The sequence below is a fragment of the Falco biarmicus genome, chromosome 2, assembly GCF_023638135.1.
Source record: "Falco biarmicus isolate bFalBia1 chromosome 2, bFalBia1.pri, whole genome shotgun sequence".
NCBI lineage: Eukaryota > Metazoa > Chordata > Aves > Falconiformes > Falconidae > Falco > Falco biarmicus.
This window is the reverse complement of record NC_079289.1, coordinates 11,408,353-11,431,976: the sequence shown is the minus strand read 5'-3', so window position 1 is coordinate 11,431,976 and position 23,624 is coordinate 11,408,353. Positions and strand designations below refer to the sequence as shown.

Sequence of the window (23,624 nt, the reverse complement as noted above, 5' to 3'; positions counted from 1 at the left end):
GGGAAAGCACCACTTAAGATGCAAGTATCCTGGGAACCATCTCCTGTCAGACTCCACAGATAGTGCAACAGCCTGTGATCAAAAAGCACATCTCATACTAACCCAAAGTCCACTCAGGGCATAGGAATTGGGAGATTTAGTGCTGGGATCCCTCTGTAATGTTTACAGGGTGGCTGGATTTGGAGCATATGAATGGTGGTAGCAAATGAAGTCATGTGAAAATATTCCAGAATTAACTTTTTTTCAGAGATAAAAAGCATGAATTCTGAACCACTTAGCACAGATCACCCTGGGAGAAAGGACAAATGGATGCAAAACTTGGTTAAGAGCACGTTTCTAAATGATGGATTAATTAGAAGGCATACCAGGATTTCCTATGCCCAGAAAGGATTTTAGTACAGAAACAATGTATTTATAACTGAGGAAGACGATGCTCCCCTGCCTTAAGTGCAAAGCTCATCTCGGTCTTAGCCAGGAAGGCAGGAAACTGAGACCTTCACAAAACGTGTGTGTGCACCCATGTGTGTGTGCTCCAACACTTACAGACATAAATTAACAGTCTGGCAGCTGATGGGTATTGCAAATGCTACAGAAAACATGATATAGCACTAAAGCAGACATGCTTCAGATAACACAAAGGCTCTGTACATCTAAAATAGATTCAAATCATGTGAAAGATTTCCTGCTGCTTCTGCAGAAGATTAAAACACTGGCACATTCATAAAGCAAATGTGAAGATTTAGCAAAGCGGTGTGCCCTTCACAATGACTCTTTGTCTCACCAAGCATGGTGCTTGGCAAAAAAAGATACACCAAAAGGGTATATCTGACCAATTTGGGCCTGGTAGGTGGGCTCCAGCCCCTATAAAAGAGAGCTACAGATCTTAAGAAATATACAATGAAGCAAAAACCTGTTAACCCTGAGCTAATCTATGAGTTAATCCCTCAGCAAGAAAGCAACATTAGAGCGAACTCCTAAATCCTGACAGAAAAGAACTCAGTACAGAATTAACCACAGAACTTGCCTACACAAGCTTAGCAGGAGGAATGATTTATAAACCCAGAAGGAAGACCTACAATATATCCCTCTTGTTTCAACAGCGTTTAACACATGGGTGCAGACCTAATTTTCAAACCACACAATAATGTTTGGTGTTTTAATAATACTTTTCCATCCCATTTGCATTGATCTAATGCTCTGCCATCTCGTAGTTCTGTGAACAGAGCAGAAGAAACAGGTGTTTGGTATATTTTAAATTGCTTTTCTCTCCTGCGTTCACTCACCCATTTCCAGACATACCTGGGGAAATGCAGCCATGGGCACCAATGTCTAATTCTCTCATCCTGGGGATTATCAGGGATAACATCAAGAAAATCACTGCTACTGAAGCCAGACTAAGCACACCGCTCAGAGTAAGCAAAGGAACACAGCTAGCCCCCGGGATAATAAATATGATTTTTCCCCTCTCCACAGTTACATCACATGTCTTCACATAATACTAGTTAACCAAAAGGTCACTTTCTTGTTCTACTTGACTTCATAACTGCATGATGCTAATTCCAGTGAGATCTTAATTAGGTCCACAGGGTCAAGGAAATGCTGATACAACCCTAGGCTCCCAGGAGATGCTCCTGACTTTGCAGGGTAGCAGCCCGTAGGCTGGATTTGCTTCCTGGCACAATTCCACCTTCTCTGTTATGCCTTTAAAAAAGGTGGAAAACGACTGATAAGACAGCAGCTGAAACCTATATGCTGAGTATCTCCTTCCATGCTTGCATGCGATGAGGTGCTTAAAGCCAAGACCTGCTGCTAGATTACTATGGGTCCACAAGGAAAGTCATAAAAGAGGCGTTTGATTCCCAGCATGAGAAAGCCGACAGCACTGTGCTTTGCAGATTTTCATTTCTTCATTTCATGACCCAACAGTTCAGGTCAGTGATTCACGAAATCTGTAAAACAAGCTCCCTTCCCTCTGCAAGCTCCAGATATAGGCAAATCATTCCTTAACTAAGGCAAAGCTCTGGGCAATCACAAATGTGACTTTTCTAATGAGACACAACAACCATGGTGGACAGCAGTATGTGAACCAAAGTCCTAGCCCTAGACAACTCTGATCTTGCCGTGCTCTTCAAAATATGAAACTGAATTCGTACTTGCAAAATCATCTGTATCTTTATACTGGGTCAACTTGCCATCTAAGTAGCTAACAGGTTTCTAAACTTGGATCATAATGTTAATTGTTCCCTGTCCATTTCTAGCAGACTCACTTCCCAGTGAAACATCATTTTCCGGAAAATATACTTGGGCCAGTATTCCACTGTTGACGATGAATCCATCATCATACATATCAATGAACTGGGAAAATAAAATCTCTTTTATGAGCTAAGGAGGGACTAAGTAATAAATGAGCTGTGCTTTTTTTATTTTATAGCAAAATAAATCAACACAAGCTTACAATACTTCTATAAAAGGTCTATAAACTATTTGACTCATTTCTATAATTGTCAAGCATTCAGAACAAACCCCCAAAGGTTTGCATATTGAGTTATGAAGATTTTTTATTTAGGAAGTTCATTAAACATAGAAAAGTGGACTGCTTTTCTTCATTACTATTGGTATCCTGATTCAATAGAATGGATTAACTAAACAAGTGTCAGACTCGTAATGCTGGACTAAAATACTAACATGTAAGAACCTTCAAACAGTATCAGACTAGCTGGATGGCTTAAGCACTCTCCAAGAGGGGCTAGATTCAGATACCTGGATATAAATGATGCACTAATTGAGCTGTCAGCAGTGTCTTTATCCTTGACATCATCCTGGTGTTAGCATGTGCAAAACTTAAGAGAAAAAATCCAGTCTTGAGAGAGTTAAAAGAATTAGATTAATAGTGTCTAAGAAAATAAAGACTGAAATCAACCATAAGCACAAGGCAAAAAGCAAACAAAGCATCCTCAGGGTTTACAAAGACTACAAATGTTGTGGAAATGTCATAGACATTCTTTGCTCATCCAGTCTCTCAAGGCTGTTGGTATTTCACTGAATAACTGAAATAAGCTGAGTGTCACCGCTACTATTTGATGTATGTGGACCCATTCTTGCCCCTTGCCTTTGGTATATTATTATGTCATCAGAGTTGTGTGTACATTTCCTGTTTTTAACACAGAATGTTAAGGAATTTAAATATACGACTCTTTTTTTCTTTTTGTAAATTAAATCTTATTTTGCCCCATTACTATCCTTTTATGAAGTTTTTCCTTATTTAATATGAAAACAAAATTAAAATTCCATATGCATGAAGAAAAATGTTATTACACTCAGTTTTCTTAATGCTTAGGCTTTGTCGTCTGTGTTACTTCTCAAGTTGCTATCTAAAATAAAGGGACATCTGGGAGCAATTGAAATTTGCAATAATCAGAGAAAGGGATAATCCGTAAAAACACGATGCCTTAATTATTTTGTAGTTTAAAATTCCTGTTCATATCTCATGCAAAGAGGCCACTGAACTAGTAATATTTTCAGTGATATACTTGATAATTCTTCATTTTATGGGATCACATTAGTTAGACAACAGTCTTATCGAGGAGACCACTTATCACTGCAGACAGATGAATCACACCAGGACTTTTCCCATATTTTGCTGTGTAAGACTTTCTGTCTGAATACATGAGAAGCAATGTGCAATGTCATATGCAAATCTCCCTGAAAGAGAGTTTTAACCTCCAGTCATCTCGAGCCTTTGGAAAGTTGTTGGCTACTCCTGAAAATAGCAACTTGATGGGAAAAAAATGGGAGGGGATGGGGGGCAAGTGCAGCCCACGCATGTCTATAAAAGTGGTGCAGAATAACAAGTCTTGAAGAACGCAGGGTACAGTGTGGAAATCTGCAGCATAAGATGAGTGAGTTCAGCATGCACCTTCCATACCAGGAACTCAGGTCTCTGCTAGATCCACCACCACACTGAACTGTCCTGCAGGTTACTTCAGTACTTCACTGCTGATGAACCCATGAGGAGGTAGCACAAGATGAACGTGCTTTTGATCTTTTAAAAACTGTTTATTTTCTTCCCTTTCTTTTATTTTTTACCTCCCCCCCATTTCCTTTCTTTTTTCCTTTTCTTTTTTCCCCCAACTTCGAAGTTGACATTCAAGTTCAATAAAGTTCACCATTCAAAGCTGACATCATGATATAGCCTTCATTGTGTTTTTAGAAAGTTGCCTCTACATACCTACTTATTCCACTAAAAATCCCTTTAGATGTCCTCAAAATAATAAAAAATAATTCTCTTATTTCCAACAAGCACAGCCGCAAATAATTTTTAAGCTCAAGCTGCAAATAAGAGGCGGTGTACCTGTTTTTTTTTCATTTCCTTTGCATCATCCAATAGGCTTCAATGTTAAAAAAGGAAAGGCATGTGCCTTTGGAGCCATTTAAACCTCAGACAAAATGTTCAGTCAGACACACTGCCTCATTTTTACTCCATCACCAGCATGTCACCAAGAAAAAATGCAGCTTTCTCTGCCAAATGTGGGCAATGCTAAAGATCCATGAAACAAATACTTTCACAGATTTGTAATCCAGGATTTAAGCTACCAATGTTCTGTAGAGCACCATTCAGCTACATAAGCCCAACGAACTTCAGCTTTTGTACTTCTCCTGTAAAAACATACACAAGCATATTGCTGCATGGCTGCCTGTGTTCTGCAGAAAATACTGCAGTTTCTCACAAAGGACCACTGACTTCAAGCATTGCCACTAGCAAAGGCTACAGCCTAACTGAGTAGGGCTGAAAACGAAAACAAGGTTAAATCTGTTAAGTTCTTGCACAGGAGATGCTGGAGGAAAAGAGGAGGATGGCAGAGAACACAGTGCCCGTCCAACACTGAACCACCACTGTGGCATTTGTGGGAAGAACTGAGATGAAAGAAGAACATTGTTATTTTAAAATGGTATTTTTCAAGATTTTGAACCCTTTCTCCCCTGCAAACTGTGGCCATAAAATTTCCAGCAGCTATTTCCCCTGTGATGTTCCAGACAAAATTCCAAGTGCAATGAAATGATAGTCCCTCCATCAAAACTCCCCTCACAATTACAACTTCCCATTAAATGAGTGGAAATTTGAATTCTTTTTAAAAGGCCACAATTACAGCAGATTATTATGCTCCCCTCTAATTACCGCATATAAATACATACCATGTAACACAGTCTACTGTACGCTGTTCGTGTACTTACAGTAAATAGAAACTAATACACTTCATTCAGACCATGTATTTTGATGCTCATATCAGATTTACCAATTTATCTTCATTACAGCCCCTTGCACTGTTACTGACATCCTTCTCAGAGCTACGTAGGCTCAAACATCACAGCAGAAAGATTGATGAGGCTTGCATATACTGATTTGTGACAAAAGCAAGGCACTTGAGAGGCACAGTTACTATTCTGATAGCGCGAAGTTGGCTAAAAATTAGCTGCACTAAGCCAACACTCTGCTCCCACTTCTGCTCCTCATTAATTATGGTACATGACTCAGATCTTGAAGGGCTAAGGCTGTTGTAATAGTATTTTTAAACCTATGGTCTTCGGTTGCTTTTTCACTCCTGAAGATTTTTAGTTTTGACCGTGCTTATTAGAAACTATTGTTATTTAGAGAGGCTTTGAATAGACAAGTTTTCCACCATGACAAATGTTAAAAGATAATTTCTGAATGAATCTACAGTGGTAAATTTAAACATAAGTTTGCAGGAACAGAGAAATACTATGGATAAACTGGCTAAATGCCTTAAGAGCCTGCACCACGTGTTCATCAAGGAGAGACTTAATAGCCTCAGCACTTTAAAAGCACCAACTTATTATACACCGTTATCAAGAGGATGAAGAGGCCATCTGGTACTACAGACGATTTATCCCTCCAATCATAAAGTTTCAGAGACTGTATCTAGAATGGCACACTGAAGCTGCACTTTTGGCTCATTCTTTTGCTAAATACAGATCTTGCCCCAGCAATTCCCAGCAAACTGAACTCCCCAGAGGTGGGTGCATTTTGCAGAGGCTTTCTGTGTTGGAAGCATAAGTAACTCATCGTCTACAACAGCACCTTCAGAAACCACTCGAGGTGAGAAGGTATGTGCTCAGATCCACTTTCGGGGATGAATACACAAGTTAATGAAGTGTAGCCTGGATTCAACAATCCTCTCCCATCAAGCTGCACATGTACACTGGAAAGCAAACCAGGAATTATTCATATTCTGGACATCTCACAATCATCTGACACAACACAAGGATGCAGATCCTGCATGAAATAGTTTAATTTTTACATTTATTATTGGATCTTCACCACTCCAGCAGCTGTTTGCGTAAAATCACATAGCAAAATCACTAGAGTTTGTAAAGCTGTCAGACTAGGATTAGGAGGCATCTACAAAAAGTTTGGGCAGAAAAAACAGCCAGACTATTTTCTGTGGTTTTCCATAGCTCAAACTCCACAAGTATTTGCCACTTCTAGCTGCTTCTTTTTAGTAATTTAGTATAATACAAGAGCTGATAGAGTTAACTGTTAACATAGAAATTATTCAAAGGGAACACATACCCAGAAGAAGAAGAAGGAAGGAAAAAAAGGATAAAAAGAGGATGATGTGTCCCATTATTGAATGAGAATAAAGACAAATCACCTGATATCCAATCACCAATTGCACCTCACTTGGAAATACATCACTGTTTTCATTTACTTGCAAAGCTAGCAGGTAACTCTCAGAATTACATTTCTTGTTTCAGATGGATATTTAAATACTTCATCCCAACTACAGAATCTTTAAGAAAGTCTATGAAATACAACAAAATATTTTGTCTTGCTTCATGTGAGAAAGTAATGTAATCAAGTGGTCATTTTCCTCCCATTGCAGGTAGAGCTATTTCATTAGTAAGAATTCAGTAAATTAAGAGACCATCCTGTATAAAATCCAGTGACATCCAATTTAAACTTAAGCAGAAAAATTCTACCTGATAACCAGCACTGATCAAAACAGGCAGCCTTGCAAGACATTACAAATGTGCAAAAAAACCCCCAAGCTCTCAACTCAGGAGCAGAAAAAATACAGCATTGATAATGCTACAATCAGTGAAAAGTCTGGGAGAAGAAATAATTTTTTTACTCCTCCTAAAAAGCCCGAAACAAACAAAAAAATACAACAACCTTCCGCAAACATCATCACCAAAACAAACAAAAAATATCAATTATTATAATGGGGGGGTCTGTTTCTGACTTCATCCTGCATCTTTTGACTCAGGGTCTAGACACGTTTCTGCGCTTACTTTGGAACCCACTCTTCAGTAAGTGTAAATCCTCTGACAGCAGCCTTGAGTACCATTAAAAAAGTCACGTGGGCACAGGTCAACACATCCAAAGAAGATAACTAAAGGAGGACACAAGAAGACATGCACAGCTCATCTGGGCTCAGTACTTACTTTGCAAATGAATTCTTGGGCACTGTCGTGGTTTAACCACAGCCGACAACCAAGCACCACGCAGCTGCTCACTCACTCCCCCCCACCCAGAGGGATGGGGAGGAGGATTGGAAAGGAATGTAAAACTCAAGGGTTGAGATAAGAACAATTTAATAGGGAAAGCAAAAGCCGCGCACCCAAGCAAAGCAAAGCAAGGAATTCATTCCCCACTTCCCTGGGCAGGCAGGTGTTTGGCCATCCCCAGGGCAGCCGGGCTCCGTCACACGTAACGGTTACTCGGGAAGACAAATGCCATAATGCCAAATGTCCCCCCCTTCCTTCTTCCTCCCCCAGTTTATATACTCAGCATTACATCACATGGTATGGAATATCCCTTTGGCTAGCTTGGATCACCTGTCCTGGCTGTGTCCCCTCCCAGTTTCCCGTGCCCCCCCAGCCCTCTGGCTGGCAGGGCCCAAGGAACTGAAAAGTCCTTGATTTAGTATAAACATCACCCAGCAACAACTGAAACCACCAGTGTCCTGTCAACCTTGTTCTCACATCAGAGCCAAAACACAGCACTGCACTAACTACTAAGAAGAGAATTAACTCTATCCAGCTGAAACCAGGACAGGTACTTACAAGGGGAGTCACTTAGATTCAAATTTCCTAAGCATGGCAGCCTTAAAAATATACATCCAGTCCTCGCATGTTTCCTGCAATATGGACAGGGACAGACCACCCCAGAAGAGCCTCCCGAAGCCATCACAGGCAGTGGTCTGGAGATGAGCATTGGCACTAAACACAGTTAAAATGACCAACATCTGCCATCTTATTTCACCTTGTTTGCACAACAACAAAAGAGGTGGAAATACTGTTAAGAATGGAATTTTCGCAGTAAGTACTGGCCAGTATGGGTATAACATCCCTGTCAAATTCAGGTAGGGAGAAGACAGGCTTATTAAAAATAATTAAAAAGTTGTAGCTAGGAAAGGTCTGTCAGTGCCTCACACACACACTGGGCAAAGGGGGGCAAGGGTTGCTAGGTCAGGCACTAATCACAGCTTTTCAAAGGCAGACAGGTTTGCTCTCTTTTATACCAGACAGACTACTGGAAGAAGGGTATGAAATGAAGCTGGAAGGGAAATACTGTACTACTGGGAGACCATGGTTGTCTCAGCACTTAAGGCCTCCCTAGGGGGTTAATTACACACAGAGACAGCCAGGCATTTTAGAAAATTTTCTGAGCACGCCACAAGAACAAGCACAGCTTGGCCAGCCTGGCTCCGGATCCCCAGCAGTGTATTTGCTCTGACCCCCAGGAACGCGCCGCAGTTCATCGGTAGCTCAAAGGGCTGATCTGGCCATCGGGACCGTGTCCTTGCCAGAGTCTGATTCCCTTTCCTGCACACCACTCCTAGGTGGGTTTTACAACAGTGTGGTCCTCTCCCCAGTTCTCCAGGACACTCGGTTCAGGTGTTTCTCTTCTCTGTAGTTTGCCCTCCACTCCCCATCCTCAAGCCTTGGAGCACCCTATAAAACCAATTTCCCTTTAGTGCATCTCCAGTCCTCAAAATCTTGCAGATGGTTATTTTTTCAAATGCAAAAAAATGCAGGGGAAGGAATATATTAACTTGTTTCGGTGACTAAAGCGTAATTCCTATAATTTTTATTTTTTTCCTTTTTGCTGTTAATAGTGACACTTCCCCATCTGTATGGGAATCCTCTGGCAAATGTAAATTTGGCATGTTTCACCGAGGTCTCAGAGGCAAACACATAAATACAAAAGAGACTTGCAGACCTAAGATTCTCATCAATAGATACATTTCAAAACCAATGCCAATTTATTCAGTTTGCAATCTTCTCTGACAGTATAAACTGGAAAGCTTGCAGTTATTGGAACACATGATTACTAACTTTCCAATTTAAATCCTAAAAAGGGGCAAATCCTTTTATTTCCCTCCATTTATTTATGGCCTGGAATGTGTAAGAATATACAGTGAATAATCAAGAAAAAAACCCCACCCTGAAACTTGTACAGTAATAAATTAACCCTTCTCTCCCATGTTCTGCACTAACTAAAATAATTTGGATTTTTAATAAACAAAAACAATCATGGACAAAAAGAATATATATTTTAGTATATTTTGCTGCCAGATAGTGATTGCATTGGGAGCTATTTTGTCCAGATGTTTTTTAACTTGTATGGATTTGAAGAGAATTTCCAAAAATACATAGTAGGAATGATTGATTATGTGGGACAACAAGGTTCTTTTTTTACTTGCACCAACACAAATCAAGAATTCCTTAATTCGCAAAAAGACAAGAAAAGAGTCAAAGATTTTCTACCCAGAGGAAAAAACCCACAGCATGGTGTACAGCAGTGTGAAAGAAAACACATGTAGTAAACCCAGTAGTTTACAAGTGTATCATTCCATGCCCAACATATGTGAGCTACTTATATAAAGAGAAACATTCATCTAAGGGCCAAGGGAACGGTTTAGATACCGTTTTTAGAGGGCAAATTTAACTTGAAAATTGTCGTTGATAGCCCCAATAACTGAAAGCTTCGTTGATTCTGATGATGCAGTGAATGTGAGCAAGGTCAAAGTTTACTTTCAACCAAACGAACAGTTTGCATGTTTGATCAGAGATGGAAAAGTTTAAACGTGTTTAATCTGATAGATGGAAAATCTTGGCAAGGTTGGGGTGATTCCAACAATTTTTTTTAAAAAATCGGATATTCTATACTTCTGTCACAAATAAAATGTAAGAGTGACAAAAAAAGATTTAACTGAAGCAGGTTAGAAGTGGAAAACTAGTGCTGTGCGGATTTGTTCTATTTTTTCCTTTGCTTGTGAATTGCAAAATGTATTTCTTCCGTATAAACAGGCAATTCCCAGCTTTGTATGAGTCTGTCATACATTGAGAGAAGGAAGAATACCACTCTCCTGGAACGGGAAGAAGTGATTTAAAACTACAAAAATCAGTTAACCTTTTAACATATATTTCCCACTTAATCTTACTTCCAAAAAATGCTCTGCTTGCTGTTCCCGATCCAATTTTCTTGATGTTGTTGTAATCAGACCTGTGAAAAAAGGATGATATTTGTCAATATCCGTTGAAAAATATATCTCTATCGACCAGAAGAAATAAATTAATTTTCATACACTCAAAGGGGAAAAAAAATAATCTATGTGAAGCTATATCAGACACAGATTTCTTGACATCTGTCAAGCACTTTCTTCCTCAGTCCAGCCATTATGACTTTCTGACTAACAATGAATCTTTGAAGCAAAATGCTGTGATAAAAGTAACTGGAAAAATTAGTTGTGTATCTAAGTTAACGTCCTGCATTCATTACAGTAAATACATAAAAAAACTTACGAAAGTTTCACTATTTGTCTATAATTAATTGCTTCAATGAATCATTTGCATTTGACTGAAATCCGTCCATAAAAAAAAAATCATTAAAGATTTCAGAGTTCTCAAACAATTAATGGGATAGGATGCTGATTACTTCCATGCCAAGAATACTTGACAAAGAAGGTTATTTCTGTAATAACTACTTGTATACATAATGATTTCCAAATGTAATCATTCTAATGCATTAAAGGTTTTGTACTACAATTTCATCAATTTGTTCCATGCTCAAATTGAGTCTTTAAAATAAAGTACCCTTTTACATGAGGTTGATCACGATACGTTTTTTTTAAAAAGCAACATACTTTCACAAATGATTAAGCTCTTGTGAGATTTATACCAAGGAAAGATAATTAAACACTTTGAATGTTCCCTCAAGAAAAAACAATGCATATTGCCTATGAGCATAGCTTAATTTTTTCATTTTGTTCTCACTGGAGATCTAAAGGGCAGATTTGAGTTTTCCCTCATACAAAACATTTCATTGGATATGAAAATGCATCATGTGCTTGCTTTGTGATAGATTGTGATGAGTGTAAAGGGACCAACTTCTAGAGATAAAGCTGGTTTGGGAGACAATTGCAGTGGACAAAGCCAGTCTCAAGAATTCCTTGTCTCTAAGATTACCAAGGAAGACAAGAAAGTAAATACTCCCTGGACTACCTATTACACTGATTTATTTAATCAGACCAGCCAAAAATCTAAATATAAATCCATTACGACCTTAATTTCTTAAAAAAACACCCAACATAAGCAACATTTTACATCTACATAACACTTCTAGTCCCAGAAGGCTTCTACAGCTACAGCTCCTCATACTACACTGTTGCCTTCTCCCTGAAGGAATCACTTTACATATTTCGGTGAGAAGGGAGGAAATATTACTTAAAGTAATGGGATGAAATGAAGAAAGGCAAGTCCACTCTGCTTCCAGTATGTCAGACTTGCTACAAGATCTATTAGACCATAGAAGAAACACCCAAGGTGAGGTCACAGAAACCAAAGTGGATCATTGCAATTGCATGGAAGAACCTGATGATGGAAAAAGTCTTTAAAACCAGAACAACTGGTATTGCCTGCATCCAGCAATTGTAAGTATTCAAAACAGTTACACCATATGGGAGATATCTACTCACTGCATGAGTTTAAACAGACATGACAGCATGGATGACAAATTGGTGTCATTCACACAAGATCCCCCCATGTCTAGAGAGAATGCAAAGATACAGGGAACATGTTCCTAATTATGAAAGAAGTTCAATCCCAATAAAGTGATGAAATAAAATTTTCAAATTTGAAATATCCCTGTTTATCACATGTGCGGTCACTATGGATACTTATCAAGCACAACCTAACCACAGTAACGAATATGATAATTTTTACATCATCTTCCCCTTCCCAGTGTGCCACTGTGAACTTCAGCTTTCTTCCTGGGCAAGAAATGTGTAGCTGTAAATTATAGAAAGTCTCTGTCCTCATCATCTTCTTCAGGCAGGTAAATTCACATTCCTATTGAAGACCAAGAGCTAACGTCTGAAACTGAATACCACTCACTGTCAGAATGAGCAGTACTTGTCGTTCATTGGTAACACTAAAACTACTCCAAGTACTACTACTACTGCTCCTCCTCAGAAAAATACTGTTACCACTAAAGGGCTTTTCTGTTTGTTTTCCTTTTTTCAATGTAAAGCCTTTAGGACTGCAATAATGGTCAGAGTGCCTTCAGACTTGAATTTCCTTCTAAAAGAGGTGTATGAACATATGGCAAGTCTCTACAACAGAACTGCCTGTGCTTTAAACGCAGAAGATCTTAGCAGATTTAGCACCCAGACCTCTATCAGCTGGTCCTGAAGGGCAGGTAACCAGACCATTACCATCAGTTCTGCCGACCTGATCCTGAAGCATGGTGCTAGCACAACTAGTTGGTTTTGCTTTAAAGAGTGCTCTGCGTACAAGCACCAGTTCCAGGCATTAGGTGGTTACAACACGCTATAGAAATAATTGGTCATTTGCACAGTCATGGGGCATCTAGTTTCCATTCCTGTTCTCTGAGGAACTCCCATGTGACACTTCCACGTATATTCTTGAAGTCTTGGATAGATCACACGGTACAAAACTACCATTTAAAATACGGTTACACAGAAAATCAGATCTCAACTACTTGATGTTGATATTTATATAATTATGGTCATATATTAATATGGATGTGAATCTGGTCTTTTCAGATTATAAAAATGTATTTCGAGGAATGTTGTTTAAGACCAATCATCAAAACTGAAAGAAATAAATATATGCCAGTCATGTCTAAGACTACCCACAGCTTTACCACTCCAGTCTCAAAGAAATTAATTTAATGGGTTTTATGAAAACCTTGCCGTGTCCGTCCATCCCTCCTGTACTCAATACTCCATGCCATAGGTACACAACAATAGTAATATTTGGCAGGATGCAGAACTTTGAGATACAGGGGCAACTGAGAGAAACTTGGCTTTGCACAAGAGAATATATCCCAGGTTTAGTTCTTCTCTAACTGTATTAAACCATCATGCTCTGTTATGGCACAAAGACATTACCTAAAGAACATAACTCACAGAGAAAAGCAAACCCAAAGAAAAGATGTTAGGCTGCACTGCTGGTTATGATATAAAATCACAAGGGGACAATGATAAAAAACCGACCCTTTCTCTTTTCCCATCTTCAATATGTGGCATAGCTCTTCTAGACACAGCCATCTGGACAACTGTCCAAAGCTAGCTGGGAGATATAGCACGCATTTATCACAAAACAATCAAAAATACTAACAAGCTTCAAAAGTCATAGCACACCTCTCAAATGGTTTCTCTCAGATTTCCAGGGAAATATCATGGTCCTGCTATGGGCAGGAGATATTTATAACCGTGATGATTCTTTAAGAGCAGCCATGAAAATGAAAAGGAAAACTGGACCCGATAGAAAAGTTATTTACAATAAAACCATCAGCTCACAAGCAAGGTTATGTGATTCTGTTCCCAGCATTTCATACTTTTCTTTGGCTTTCTGAGTTAAAACATCCCTCTGTGCATCCTGGCATATCTGTTCCTCAGGTCATAAAACCGAACTCCTCAAACTCAAAACATTGCTTGACCCAATATTTCAGCTTGGAGACAACTACACGTTCTTACATAACTTGCTTTTCTACAATACCTGTTGCTGTTGATATTGGAGTACTTTTCTCACCATGATAAATGAAAATTATTGTTCTCCTACTGTTACAGAGTTCAGAAATGCTGGAAGGTGATTAAGACTACCCCGTACAACATGTCCCATTATACTGCAGGACACTGTGACACGTCCCAGCTGACACCGACTGGGGAACATACTTCCAGCACCTCACTGTACGCTGAATAGGTGGTTCATCATCACCTCCTGCACCATTCCATTTGAAAGGAAACTTGGTACGTGGACGGAGAAGAAATAGGTATGTCCTTCACCCCAGCACCTTATAATCTGGATGGGAGAAACAGAAATGTGGGGTGGGCAACAAAGCAGACCTGCCTTACAACTTAGGTGCAGCCAAAGCGACACAGAAAGAACAGGACCAACACTAAGAAATCCTGATACTTCATACATCAGCCTATACAATCTCCAGCCAATGCATCATCTTGGAAACTAATTGCCAGTTATTAGGGCTCAAACGTGTGACCAAGACATTTGAGCAACACTCAGCACTTAACACCGATGCTTGGGATAATGCTTCTAGCGCACTGACATGAAAAGTGAAAAAAAGAAAAATTTCAGTGACAGAGATCAAAACCTACCTGAGTTACTTCACATTTGCAAGGAGTGAAGGATGCAGTTACTAGAGGGCAGATGAAGAAAGGCCACTTATTAGCAAATGGTAACTCGATCATACATCTGATGTCTTAGAGTTAATGCCAGGTATATGTATGGACGCATGCATGCATGAGTGTGTGGGTATACACAATTGAAGATGACATAAAATTAGGACCGGTTATGAATTCAACAGTACAACTAATGCTTTATAATTTTTTTTCCCCGAAAACTGCATCTTTATTAATAATAAAGCCAGCAAAACTAAAAAGGAGAGTAGCAGCTTGTTGGTTCTATTGTATGACCTAAAATATACTTTGTTATTCAAAAGTGTCACAATGTTTTGTATCAAACTGAATCTTTTGTGATGTATTATATCTTTTTGAGCCGTAGTTTGTTCTGCTTCGATGCTTAAACTTGTGGCTATGCTAAATGTCTATATCCAATGAATACCCAGAAGTATACATTGCTCTTTGATGATATGCAGGTAATATGCTCAATCTACTGCAATTCCACTGCAATCAAAGAAGCTCTGTAAATTTAGGCTAGCTTCTCTCAAATGAATGTAATCTTTGCTTTTGTTTTCAGTCAGTACATGGAAAAACTACAGAAAATTATGAACTTATTTAACATAAACAAAGTAAGGCAAACAAATTTATATTGAAATGTAATTGAAGGTCAATATTTAATTTTTAAAAATTAAGTAACTATATATCTATTTACATATCCAAATTATTCCTTCTTCAGGAGCTTTGATTCTGCCACATAATGGTGCCAGAGCTCCAAAATTTGATTTGAATTCTGACATCTTTGTTTATGTTCATCTTTATGAAATTTTATTTTGTGCATTACTGGAAATATATTTTATAGGATGGCCTAAAGCAGAGACACTTACGTTTATGCTCATTTTATTATTAACTTGACAATAAATGTGGGAAAGTATGCAAGCAAGGTGAGAATCTTGAAAAATGCAGACAATACAGCAAATAACAACATTTCAAATCTTAGGTAAATTTGATGCTGATTAAAGTGCAAGTGACAACTGAAGATGGGGGAAATTACACCAAAACTACAATAGCCCAAATTGTCATCTGAGGATCATGTATTTATTGGACAAGACTATTTTATAAATTCCATAAATTATCAACTAGTCAGTCATCCAGAGTAGGCTATGCACATTAGCCTTAATTTATATGCCAGAAGAGTTAAGTGTTTCTTTGTTTTCTGTTCTAGAAAAGTCAAAGCACTCTCTACTCCCATTCTTGCAGTCAAAAAGGGTGATGGCACCTGGACAAACGTAAACCTGCCTGCTAACTCTGTCTTCCATACTTTAATTAGAGTGGCCAATTGCCGGTTAGGATTTTCCAGGTGAATAATCCATGCTCTGCCTTCAGTTAGCTCTCTTGTCCTCGTACAAATAAAACCTCCGCATGTCTGTGTGTGCTTAAACTGATAGAACATGTTATACAAATACATACATATATACTGTATATACAGTAAAATATTTGAGTAGGTATATGTATGTGTGTGACATTTTACATATACCCAATAAGCTGACTATTAAAATTTATCCTAAAATACACATATTTACAAAGGTATATTTAGCTCTCAGGTTTACCTATGTTCATTTTTTCAATATATGTGCAGAATTTGTGTTAGAAACAAATTTTCATGGACTTAGAGAGACACAGAAAAAAAAAATCACCAAGGGCTGTTAAATGCAAAGGCTACGGCAGAGGAAATGTCTAAGCACTGGAGAGCCTGAACAGTAGCACACAGCGGGAAACGTTGCTGTGGGTTTGTTTCTTCTGATGCTTATTCTCTATATATCCAGATCAGCCCACAGCTGTAGGTGTGACAGTGAACTAATCTGACCTTTGGCTTAGAAGAAATTCACATATTTTTCAATACTATGGCACTTAGGGACCAAAAATCAGTTTGCCACAGGCTATTTTCTAGCACAGATTGAATTTCCCTAATATGGCTATGAAGCCAAGGAAAGTTCAATAGCCTTCTCCTGATGAAATTAAATTATTTTCATTCAACCTGTGGATGGATAACCTTACCTGAGCTGTTTCCTGAAGTACTGCTTAAAAGATAACAGAATCTGGTATGGAGAGACAGCATATTTTACTGCTGTCTCTGGAAGTGTTGCAAGTTTTACGGTATAAAGAATAAATTTTTAAAAAATGAAATTTTAAAGAACTCTCTATTAATTTCTCATTTCCAAACCTTGTTTAGATGAAATATGAACTGAGTATATGACAGGTGAACAAGCAGGCCAAAGCAAAAGAAGCCAAATACGTTTCTCTCTTTTAAACCAAAGGCTGAGTGTCTTTATAGATAAGAAGTTGAGTAGGAAATCCAAGTCTTCTCCTTCTCCAGCAAAAGACTAAAAGGATACAATTTACTCTATATTTTACTGTCCATTATTAAATATTTTTTTCTTTCTGCTATGCATAGTTATAAAAACTATTTCATTAAAAAATACAAGTGTGGGATGGGTTAGAAGTATAACTAGGGACTTCAGGCGATTACGCAGGGTTTGATGGTAACCTCAGAACATATTGCCGGGCTGCAGGTCATAGCAGCACATGCTTTACACCCTCACTGTGCACAGTGGATGTAGGGTCTTTCCCTGGGACAGCCAGGCAGCACAGGGTCATATATGCCAGGGCTTATACATCACACCCACACAGAGATGGCCTGGATGGATTAGCTGAGGTCTCGTCTGAAATCTTTCTAGACGCCTAGCTGCTGAGGGAAACTTTCTCCTCATTAAAATATCGATCCTCATCTTCAAAGAAAACAATTTTGAAACGGAAACAAGAATATAAAATTAGGGAGCTTTTTCCACAGAGCTCCTGCACCTCATAAGATGCTCTGAACATCCTGCAACACTCAAGTTATCTTATCTCAATCCAAAGTGGATGCGCTTCCCAATCTGCCTTTCTCAGATACAGTAAGGAACAAGGATACAGAAAGAAAACCACAGGAAGGTGTCAAAGAAAACTTTCCCCATGACAGCTCTGCTTGGGGACAAAAACACCTTGGGAGTGTTTGTTGAAAATACAGGCCTTCTAACCCATGAAGTTAAACAGGCAAAAGAAATAAGTAAAACAAACACTGCTTTTCCAAAAATATTCCATGAATTCACCGACTGGTTATACATGCTGCTCCTCCACCAGAACCCCAAGGCCGTATTTGCAGACATTCATATGGGAACGTATGGGTTTACTGATGAGTTTACTAGAAATCTCAAATATTTATTAACAGTACACACAAAGGTATGAACACGGCCTTTCCATACATACACTGAACACAAAAAAGGGTACATATCTGTTGAGAAATATAGCCATCAGCTGTCAACTGTGCTGCTACTCTTTGAAAGTAATTTTAGGCCTTTACATGGGGAAAAAAAAAAGGGGGGGTGGCCACAATAAACAGCATTAGGAATTCCACCATATATTCAGGAAAGTAAAACGATCACATATTCCTAACCACAGAAATGTCGAAATGACTAGTAATAACCAGGGTAATTTTATTACCCACAGGCAGTGAGAGGCGTTGTAAACACTCTAACAGCACATTCATCTCCTGCAATAAATTAGAGATTGACAAAATGAAATTGAATTTCAAAGATAAATGATAGAAAACGATGTACATTTTACTTGGAGATGTAAACAAACATATCATTTTATATAATTACACATGTAAACCTCTAATTTAGAAAGGCTGTATTCTGATCTAAATGAATGATACTTCACTGAACAAGAAAGAGAACCCACCAGGCGAGCCTGTGCAATTACGTGGAGGACTGCTGCTTTATTGTTTTTCCTGAGGTGACAATGAGAGTGAAACGACCTCTTTGAAACAAGCCAGGTATAAAAAATGATTGCTTTTAAAAACAGTTACATTTTCTAATGTGTGGTTATGCCTGGGAAAAAAAAAAAATAAAGGAGAAGCTGAAGTAAAACCTTTTTATTCCTCTTTGGTTGTCCCTTCTGTCTCTCATTAAGAGTTCCCCCAGCTTATTTCTGAAAATATCAAAACTCTGCACAAAATGCACAGCAAACATATACTTCAATGAAGAATTTGGATTATGTTTTCCTTTAAAGGCAGATTCTGGCTTTTTTTGTTCCTAGAATATGTTTAAAATGACAATATGGTGTGCCAGTCTGTTCAGCCTGGTGGAACAGGGGACTCAGAGGGACTCCCTTTCATCCCTTCGAATCTCAGCCAGTGCAGTCCTCCGCAGCTGCAGGCAAAGCCACCACTCCTGTAAATATTCCTCTCAATTTTAAAAGTGGCCAGGTTTTCTGTTCCCCATATTCAACCTGGAATGCTGTTTGGGAACACGACCGCATGGTTGAAAGCCCCCGTTCCCAGACAGACTGCGTTTATGAGCAATTTGCACTTTCAGTTTGGTCAACTGAACAAGCCAAGCTCCTTTGGCTTCCCCTCACCTAATGCATTTGCTGTTACCCTTGTATTGCAATTCCAGCCCTCATCCTCCCCGGCCTGATGGAGTGAGGCTGACCACCGTGCTCCAGGCAGTGTCTACACAGCCCCACTAAAGCAGCCTAACTACCACCTCCAGTGGATCCATTTCTAGCAGAAAGCAGCAATCTTGTTATTAATCCTCAAATATACTGTTTCATTTACTCTGCTAATGCATTTCTACCCTTCAGACTCCCAGGGACCCTTCCTTTCTATTTTTGTTTCCCCAGCCTCTCCTGTTTGGATGATGCTTACCAACTCTGGAACAAAGCAATCTCCCACTTTTTGAAGCCAGCATCACTGAAGAAGCCACCAAACAAGATAATTTATCTAGCCAATATTTGAAATAATCTGCTAATGTGTGCCCTTCAGCATGCAAATTCCTCTTTCAAGACTCATCATTTTTATTTTCTCTTTAGCCAGACCCATACGCACATATCAATTTGACTATTAATCTCCATGTCCTTGTACCTCATAAATTCTGCAGTATAACCATATCAAATGCATTATCGAAACCCATGCAGATGACACACAGAGCATTTCTTAGAACAACATTTATCTTATCAATGACATCAAGATAGGCTGATACAATTTACTTCTGGTAAACCCATGAGCAATTTTATCCCATCTTCTATTTACTTCCGTGTTTTTAATTATACTGTCCTTCAACATACATTTGAAAGCCTTACAGATGGCAGAGGTCACACAAACAGTTCTGTGACTACAAGGCTTACTTCTTCACCCTGTCCTCCTGCTCTTTACCACTGACATTTTTTAATTTGTTATGTCCCAATTGTACAGTTCAAATCCCAGATTTGATAATACCCATCAAAAGTAACTACTTGCTACAGGAGTTCAACTTAAGGTGCACATTTCTGGAGTGGAGATTATCACAGTTATTCTTACTTGCCAGAAGAGTGATAGCACTGAATTGGGTTTGGCCAGGAAGAAGCCAAATCCCAAACAGCTGTGGACAGCTGGATGAAGTCTGCAAACCTGCCTGTAACAAACCACAGCAACCACCTGACTGGGATTTCTTTGGGCCATAGATAGCTTCAGGCATCTCAGCCCGAACTCAGGTGGGATGAAGCTACCGCTCATACTGCAACCCCAGAAAGCCTACCCTCAAAAATGACCCCTCAGGGCAAGGGTGGTGAACCACCATCAAACACAGAAAGTCCACAATCCGCAGCTGTGATTTTTAAATGAAAAGACTGATAATACTCAAAGCGCCCAAGCTGCCCTGGCTCTTCTAGCACAACTGATGAGCAATTTCTCTGCGGTGTCATTTTAGCCTGAGTCATCTCGTAGGGCTGTGATGCTTTGAAACAACTGAGCAAATGACCTTGAGGAACTATCACGCAGGGGCTTAGCTCTCCACAAACACTTCATACAGAGGTTCACAGTTTGTGGGATAAGAAGATTTTCAAGTTCAAATCCTTTATTAAGGCTGAAATTAATACATAAGAATAGAAACAGCATGCGTATCTTTTGTTTTCTTCCCTTATAAAGTGTAGTGCCGCCTCAAAACCTAATTGCTAATACGATGCCTCAGCACAGATTTTAACATCCCCCTACATCGCTTTCATTTTCAGGGAGAAATTACAGGATTCTATTTGGGTTATAATTAGCATATAATTATTACTGGCAGGAATAGCTATAAATATACGTAACTGGTGGCTAGCTTAGTAACCAGCACACATAATCATTATACAATTTTCTTTAATTTTTTTGTGCACAAAGGCCTCATCATTCTGTAAAAGCGATGACTGAGCCTAACAAGACTCTGGTTCTAATTAATGCTAATGAATTTCACTGTTTGCAGGAGAGGAAACTTATGTAACATCCATGGTGGGGGTAGGTGGTGCCACATTCCGTGGGAAGGGGCTATGCAAATACTCTGTACCTTGGGCGTGAATACATCATGAATTATTGTTTGATCTCTTTCCTTGGCATATTATGACAAAGAAAGGAAAAAAACAGTAATAAAAAACTCCCAATGTACGCTTTTGTGAAACATATGCATAGGTCACAGCATGCTGAAGTCCTGGTATTTTCCTTTCTCTACTGTGGAGGAGGAGTGGAGGGTGAGAGGGCAGAGCTGTCAGTTTTTCCTCCTAACTTAGATGCCCTCATTACCTTCTAAAGAGAAGTGATTTTGCATTCTTCCACACGCACCCTCAACCGAACACTGTTCTTGACAATTGCAAAACAATGCTGGGTTTTCTCCCAGCCACACTCAAACGAAAGGCATCGATCCCTCATTACCAGCAATCGTCTCCAGCTCAGCAGAGCCACAGGGCTGGGAGAGGGGTGCCTTGTGCTAACTGCATATTCCCCAGGTCAAGTCAATCTCATCTTCATCCCTAATAAAAAAATGATTCATTGCCGAGGTGACCTTCCTGATCCAGAGGCAGAATGCAGAGATGTGGAAAGAAGCTTCATAGAAAAGATATATGGCCTTATTTCATGACATGCAACTCACAGATAGACCCCAGCACTGTCAAGATCCATTGCCCTTCCCAAGGCGTTCTCCTGCCTAAGAAACCATACTGAGACATCTCTTGTTTGGTTTCCAGCTCACCCTCTGTCTTGGTCTGTAACCTTACGTGAGACATTTTATGTCTCCGTGCTTGTTTCCCCTCCCATGGGATAATTGATATCTTTCTTTGTGAAGTGCCTTGTGTTCTATAATGAAAAAAATGACTTGTGTAAAAGTAACATACTAGTATTAACTAACAACCTCATAAAGCTCAGCCGTAACAGCACTAGGCATTTTCCAAAATTTATTGTTAACGAAAGAAAATAATTTATTTGAAGACTGAAATTAGTTCCTTTGCTTTTCAGGGTTTTCTGCTTTCCTTTTTTTTCAGTTCTCTGTGCAGGGATTTATTTAAATTGTTATCAATGTGTAAAATATAGTATTAGCTCTAACCTCCTACCTCAGTGGCTCAGCACTGAAAAAAAACAGCAAAAATGCACTGTAAAACTAAAACAAGAGCAGCAGCTGCTTTTCTCTGAAAAGCCAGTCCATTACCTCAGCCTTGCTGAGCAGCTGTCAGTGGAGAGGCATGAGTGGGTCCTGGGTACCAGTAAACCTTTGGCTGAGGAAGGGGGGCAGAATCAGTTATTTGCAAAGAACCCCCTCTTGCTTTTGACACCAAGTGAGAGGTGGGATCCCCAGACTGAGCTTTTTTCATGTGCACAGGCAGATGGTGCAGAGGAAGGACAAGCAGACCCCATGTTCAGTTGCTCAGTCGAGGGTCTCAGCGGCATCACAAGCATCGTCCCTGCTGGCTGCTTTTAAACAATGACATTGATTTATTTATAACTCCCAGAGTGAGGGGGGAAGAACCTGAGGGGACTACAATGAAAGTATAGAGGGGATGGAGGAATGAGATGTGCACTGGGGAACAATGTGAACGTGCATCAGTCTCAGCGGAGAAGAAGAAAGCTGGGTGTGTTAAGCAAGCCTTTGCCACCAATGGGGCTGGTGACAGGGGAGCAAGGGCCAGCCATTCACCTAATGAATGAGGAGGGAGTGGTGCTACTACAAGGACTGCTTTTGGAACAGAAGATGCATCCAGAGGCTGTGACAAACTACTGCTGGAAGTACTGCAGTTGTAGGGACAACCACCACTTCCTTTTACTTTCTCCTGACTGAAGCACAGCCATGCTGTTTTGCTCCATCACTGCTCATACACATCTCCTTTAACCTTTCTACCATCTCCTTTTGACTCTTGGTTAGTGCAAAAGTCCTCATGCTCCACTTCTTCACCCTCTGAAGGCCCCAGATAATGATGTTCACCTAACTGAAAGAGGGATGTGTGTGACTTGATCCAGGCCTCACCTGTGTTTCTCTCCTGGACACAAAAATCGGGCTCAGAGGTCCTCCCAGACCTGCATGGCAGAACTGTGAGCCCAAGGAGCTATCAAAGCTACCCCTCTAATCCTTCCTTGGTCCTTCCAATTGAGTAAATCACGTCTCCTTAGCTACCTCCCTCTTGTACAGATCCCTATTAAAAATATGAAGATGGATATGGATGAAATAGGAATGGAAACATGATGTGTGTAAAAGCACCAAAAGAAACAAGACTCGGGTTTCAAAGAATAGTCTGTATTGGTAAACCAGGGAGATGACTGACAGCAGTCAAACAGGTGAAATCTGGGGAACGTGCTGTTCACATCTGGGCAGGGGGCTCTGATAAGGTCCCAGCATTGACAACTTGTCAGCAGAAGACCTATGGTCTGGTAACGGGAGGAGGGAAACAAGGTTACAGCACTTCACATATACTATCATCCTAAGTGAAAAAGAAATGATAGCTCCAAAGATACCCACGATGAAGAAATGAAGAAAGCGAGCAATGATTTACAGAGACAGATGAAAGATTGTGATGCAATGGTAAGTGCTAGTTCCTAAATGTTTTAAAAGACCTGTCCAAAACTCA

The 23,624-nt window shown here is 39.5% G+C and overlaps 1 protein-coding gene across 7 annotated transcripts in view; it reads right to left on the bottom strand.

The window, feature by feature from the left end:
• The window catches only part of FAT3 (FAT atypical cadherin 3), a 419,023-nt gene that overhangs the window by 128,154 nt on the left and 267,245 nt on the right, over nt 1-23,624 (bottom strand). For all 7 annotated transcript variants that reach the window (XM_056328389.1, XM_056328383.1, XM_056328385.1 and 4 more), the window contains exon 4: nt 10,470-10,531. In XM_056328389.1, the coding sequence (XP_056184364.1) occupies nt 10,470-10,531 (62 nt within the window). The remainder of the gene's footprint in view (nt 1-10,469; nt 10,532-23,624) is intronic.